The 6000-nt window shown below is 36.6% G+C and overlaps 1 protein-coding gene across 11 annotated transcripts in view; it reads right to left on the bottom strand.

The window, feature by feature from the left end:
• LOC116090262 (ankyrin repeat domain-containing protein 36C-like) overlaps nt 1-6000 on the bottom strand; it is a 145980-nt gene that overhangs the window by 83372 nt on the left and 56608 nt on the right. For 10 of the 11 annotated variants that reach the window (XM_031370501.1, XM_031370505.1, XM_031370504.1 and 7 more), the window contains 2 exons: nt 4382-4449; nt 1796-1892 (listed from right to left, as the gene is read on the bottom strand). In XM_031370501.1, coding sequence (XP_031226361.1) covers nt 1796-1892; nt 4382-4449 — 165 coding nt within the window. The remainder of the gene's footprint in view (nt 1-1795; nt 1893-4381; nt 4450-6000) is intronic. The other variant, XM_031370502.1, reaches the window with a different exon arrangement.

Here is a 6000-nt window from a genome sequence, read left to right as displayed (position 1 = left end):
GGATCCTGGGCTTGTTAGATCACCTGGGAGTGGGGCTTTCTCTGTGAGTTGTGGGACTGGCTGCAGAGGTTGCACTCAAGGTCTGCTCAGAACACTAACCCAGACAGACTGGAAGGAACTGGAGTCACTGGGCTGGTGGAGTTCCTGTGTGCCTGGTCCTGCTGGTCCCAGTTACTCCCATTGTTGGGACAGATGTTGGTTCCTGCTCACCTCTGATCCTGCATGTGTCAGAGCACCTGGGAGTGGAGCTTCCTCTGGGTGTTGTGGAACAGGCTGTCAGGAGTTTTTTTATTTTAAATGAAACAACGGCATAGTCAAATGGTACTCATTTTTAAAATGCCTAGTGCTTTTGTATTAACACTTGAATAATTAGGTTTTTATGACTAACGAGTTTGGAGACAAAAAATCTGGTAATGAATTCACAATTCTAGCACTTCCTCTCTGCTTCCCAAAACCTATACAGCAGCTATGAGTGAGGCTTAAGAGTTTTTGCTTTGTCTCTGTGTGTGTGTTCAGAGTCAATGTCCCATGGTGCTCTTCAGGAAATATACTTCTTGTTTGTTGAGATAAGGATTCTTATTGGTCTGCATCTGGCTGATTCAGCAAGACTGGCTGGGCAGTGACTTTTTGTAACTTCTTGTCTGTACCTCCCAGGCACTGGGATTACAAGGAGCTAACACCATGTCCCACTCTTTATACTTGTGGTGATACAATCAGAACAACAGAATACATTATATCATGGAGAATTAATAGGCTGATCCCAATAGGAAATTAAAATATTCTGTTCTTTCTCACTTTGGAGCTTTTGTCCTTCCTTTCATTGTGATGTGTCACACCGCCTGCCACCCAATGATCCTTTACAGAGATCACAAGTGACTGCCTCAGTGACTATTTATTTGGTGACAGGTCTCTTGATTAAGCAGTGACAAATACAGAATTTCAGAGCTGCTGATTTCCAATGACAATTTTGTCATGGTGATTCAACAAATTTGAGAATCCATGGTCAATACGCAATCACCTTCATAATTTGATTAATCTCAATTTAGCTTTTAAAAATCTTTTTTTACTGTCCCTTATGTAATGTAATGTCTACAACATTAAAACTGAAGAAGATATCATATATTTCCAAATAAACATTTGATCTGGCCTTAGTGGATCTGACACTCTCACAACTCACCCTGTGTTTTTTTCTCTCTTGTTCTCATATGGTATTGCATATGACACTATGTTGAGTTGAAGCTCAGTGGAAGGCATTAATTTCTAATCCTGCAGAAATGACTGCCTATGTTTTTCTTATCTTAGGAGTACCAAACACCAGTCTGTGTGATGGGGAACTACAATGCATAATCCTGTTCCACAAAGGAAGAGAGGAGGAATGGGAATGTATGTTTCTGTTGCCACTACATAGTGAGCTAAGAGACAAGTTTCTTTTATATTTTTTTAATAATTTTGTATCCTTACATTTATTTCTCAAAGACTCTCAGTGTTTTGCAAGCACCTCTACATACCCTCGTCAGGTTATGTGACTTCCTATACTAAATACATTTCCTGAAATTCATCAGCGTGTATCCTTTCTATTTCCTTGTGTCCTACTCCTAAGATACTGTGAAGTCTTGTCATCTATTTAGCAATTCAGCTGCATTGTGTTACACTCAAGAGAGTGCATTATACACATTATTATAATTTTCTTAGTGTGTGAGACATAGGTAAATATATTTGTGTATCAGCATGCATTAGCCTTCCAGATTTATATGAATATTTCTTTAAAGGTTACTCATAAAAATATGGAATTTACCTTTCAATTCTTCTCTTGCCATATTTTCTCCAGTCTGATCTCTGCTTCTAGTCAAAGGACTCACATTTACCCTCTGTGGCAGAGGATCTGAGAAAGTCTGTTTAAAAAATAATATTAAAAATGAGTGTCAAAGCATAAATTGACAAAGCATAAATCTCCCTTCTAAAGCTCTGAGTATGACAAATGAGGAAATTGGTGGTAGAATCCTGTCATTTGAGCAGGGTGCATATGTAAACCAAGTAACTTTCATATTCTCATGGTCACTAACAATGAAAACCAACATGGAAGCTCAGCAAAAACACTGTGGTAAAAACAAGAGTGGTTTTAAATATATGTCAATAAGGAATGATTTTATTATTTGTTAGTAATTGTGGAAATGAATGACTATTGTATTGCCTATGTCCACATAAGAAACTATTCCTTATTTATTATGAAAATAAATGCCAAAATCAGTTTACATTATTTTCAAATTGAAGTCACCACCACAAATGTGTTAAACTCCCATTTACAATGAAACACATGCATGAATACAGTTAAGAGCATTATACAACCAAAAATACTCAGAAAAATCTACTACCATCATCATAAAAAAATAGCAAAATGAAAATGTGTCTTCTTTGATACCCCGGTGCTAACATAGCATGGTCATCTTAGCAATACAATAAAAATGGTAACAGAAATTAAAATGTGTTCTATCATATTAAATCCCATGACAAACCTCTAAATTAAGTCATATTCCCTTTTCATTGATGGAGGAATTGATGCTAACCTGGTCATGTAAAATGGACACTCTGGCATGGCCCTGATTCACGGCATCTCCTTTTTAAAATCAAATTTCAACACCTGTCTAATGAATTGAACAAATATTTATGATATATTGTGTAAAATGCCCGACACCCGTTATTTTTATGGGCTTCCTATGCTTAGTATTTAGAGGTTGTGCTTTCTTGTATCTCATCAATGAATGTCACTTGGAAATGCCAACAGTGAAGAAAGGAAGCTGTGGGCGGGAAGATACTTCGGAATACCAAATTCAACAATCACCTCCCAGTGGGTATTTGTAAGCACAGCAAACTGAAATCCAGTCTCATTAGTACAATGGATGGATGGATGGATGGATACAAGACAGAATTAACCAGTTAATACTTTCAATGAGATGGTACTTTGAAAAGAAAAGAGGATATAGGCTGAGAAGTGATTTGATTATCTGCTTGTTCATAAGATTATGTTTAGATCTTAATTCTTTAGTATGTTATGAAGTTTAAAGAGAAAGAGACTTATGCAATTTTAAGAAATAGATTTGCAACAAAGCAAAGGTAATGTTTACTTTTAAATACAAGAAAATTCTCAGAATATTATAATTATAATGAACTAAAATATTTGTATAAGTACTAAATCAAATTGTGATCAAGTGTTATATAGAATAATCTAACATGTTATTTTATTTTCCAATGCCATTTCAATAGGCCAAACTGTTAAATAAGAATCTGCACTTTACATATTTGTATGCCCAAGGCTTTAAGCTATTTAACATGAAGGTGTCTGGCTGGTGCCTACACAAAAATCTTCACTCATAAATTCTAGCACACTTGGTCCAGGAGGTATTCTGCAAGCTTCCAAAGGAGAGATGCAAACAACAACCTAGGCACAAACCATTTGATCAACAATAGTATCCTGCTTAAAAGATACACCAGTATAATGGTGGCACGAATCTCATGGGAATAAACACCCAATATCTGATTTGACTTAAAGCTTACTCCAGGAGATAGAACACAAACCCAACACTGCTTGAATGTCCAAGAACCTAGAACTAGAATAGCCCAGGAACCTAGAGTAAAACCAAACACTAAGGTGCTGATTTTTTTTTAAAGTAGCAATAAACTGATTCCTTGTGACATTCTGCTATTACTCATAGATCAGTGCTTGGCCCAGCCATCATCAGAAAAACTTCCTCCTGCAGCAGATGGGAACAAATACAGAGACCCATTGCCAGACAAAATGTAGAGATTGAAAGACCCTGGAACACTCAGCCCTAAATGGGATGTCTCCATCAAATCCTCTCGGGGCTCAGGGAATTGGGCAGAAGAGAAGGCAGAAACAGTGTAAGAGCCAGATGGGATGGAGGATAGTAAGAAAGCATAGCCCTCTAAGTAAACATGATCAACATATGTCTGAACTCACAGAGACTGAGGCAACATGCACAGGGCCTGCATAGATCTGCTCAAGTCGTTTGCACATACATTATGGCTTTCAGGTTAATGTTTAATGACTATGTGAGCCTCTCCTCCTTAGAAGCCTGTTTGATTCTAACAGATGTCAGAAGGATGTAGCTTCTGACATTCCAGAAGACACAGTGCCACAGCAAATGCCATGATCCTTTGGCTCTTAAGAATTTTTCTAACCACTATTCTACAATGATCCCTGAACCTTAGGTCCAGATGGAAATGTGAGAGAGAGAAAGGCGGTGGATCCAGATGTGAGGAGAAGTGGGGAGGAACTGAGAGGAACAGAGAGAAGGAAAACTGGGGTATATTATGTGACCAAAAGAAAAAATCTGTATAAGAGGAAACATAAATAACTGCATACCCATGAGTCGCTCACGCTGCTTTCACTTTGACTGTGCTCTTCTCTTGACGTCGTGTCTTTGACTTCTGCTGGTAAAGGAAGATATTTAATTAAAATGAGCTACAGTGAGATGGTAGGAAAAACGAAGTCTTCATAAAAATAAAAGAGACAAGTTTACACAATTAAAATTAAAAGTTAAACTTTTATCTTCTCTGTCAATGGGTTAATTACCCTTAATCTTTGTTTGAAGAAGTAATATGTTTTAAATAGTTGTAATTTTGTAAAACTTGATAAATATAGACAGAGAGATGGATCACTCAGACAAACCCAAGTTTGTTCAAGCTGAAAGAATAAAATGATCACAATGTTAAAAATATGAATCTAAAAGATTCATCTACAAATCCATCAACGTATTCACAGTTATAATGCTTATTGCTTTCAATACCACAGTATCTGAATATTTCAATAACTGAACAACATTCATTTCAATCAGCAAAACTACTTTAAGTGAATTTTAAGCAAATATTATTATAATTACATTGTTCTACCCTTTCCTTGGTTTCCTCTAAACCCTCCCATGTACCCACCTTGCTTTCTTTCAAATACAATGGCATTTTTCTTTAATTACTATTACATACATATATGTGAGTGTGTGTACATGCATATGTATGGGTGCATGTTTGTATTGTAGTTTCGTACACATAAATGCAACCAGCTTAGTCTCTATATATTATTTTTATGTATGCTTCTAAGGCTGGTCATTTGGTATTGAATAATGACATATGCTCTTCCCTGGAGAAGGCTGCTGCTCCCATTTGGAACCTTCCTTATTACCCCCATAGCCCATAGGCCTTTGTGTTGTGATGAGGCCTCATGAGCTTTCCACAGTCCACATCAGCATGTCTATTGGTGTGGACCTTGGTCAGCTCCCGTTTAGGCAGCCTTGTTTGGAAGACTTCCTGGGTGTAGTTTCTGACCTTCCCAGAAGACACAGCATTGCATCAAATGCCATGATCCTTGGGCTCTTACAATCTTTCTAACCACTCTTCTACAGTGATTCCCAAACCTTAGGTCCAAATCAAAATAATTGCTTTTGTCACTATATGTGAAGATAGAAATAGTTTAGAAGATTTTAATCTAATTCCTTAAAAACTGCCTTCCCTCTATGAAGATTTGCCCTATTATCTAAAGTGGTTATAGAAGGGAAGACAGGATGCTACAGGATCTCTTCAGTATGACTAATAGTCTATGTCTCTACATTTAACCAAGGAAAGTAAAGCACAGGTTTACAGAATGATGTAAATATTTCTTAATGTCTTTCCAACAATGAAGAAGGAAAAGCAATGGAAAATATTGCTTTTTTTCTGACAGAGTTGAGTACCAGATCCAATTATTATAGACTGACTAGTAAAATACCTTCTCTTTCATTTTCTAATTTTTTTTAATTTTCATATGCTTCCCTCTATAGTCTGGTCTTGGTTATTATTTATTTATTTTTTTTGCTCAAAAGTTACTGCTCATGACCTGTCTGCTCTGTATTTCATTTTGTTTTGCTACTCCTCTGATACTAGGATACCTGGGAAATTATTAAAATGTATTCAATACCTGCTTACGAATAATCAATTTCCAATTTTGCAGAA

The sequence above is a fragment of the Mastomys coucha genome, unplaced genomic scaffold, assembly GCF_008632895.1.
Source record: "Mastomys coucha isolate ucsf_1 unplaced genomic scaffold, UCSF_Mcou_1 pScaffold15, whole genome shotgun sequence".
Lineage (NCBI taxonomy): Eukaryota > Metazoa > Chordata > Mammalia > Rodentia > Muridae > Mastomys > Mastomys coucha.
This window is presented reverse-complemented; position numbering and strand designations above follow the sequence as displayed.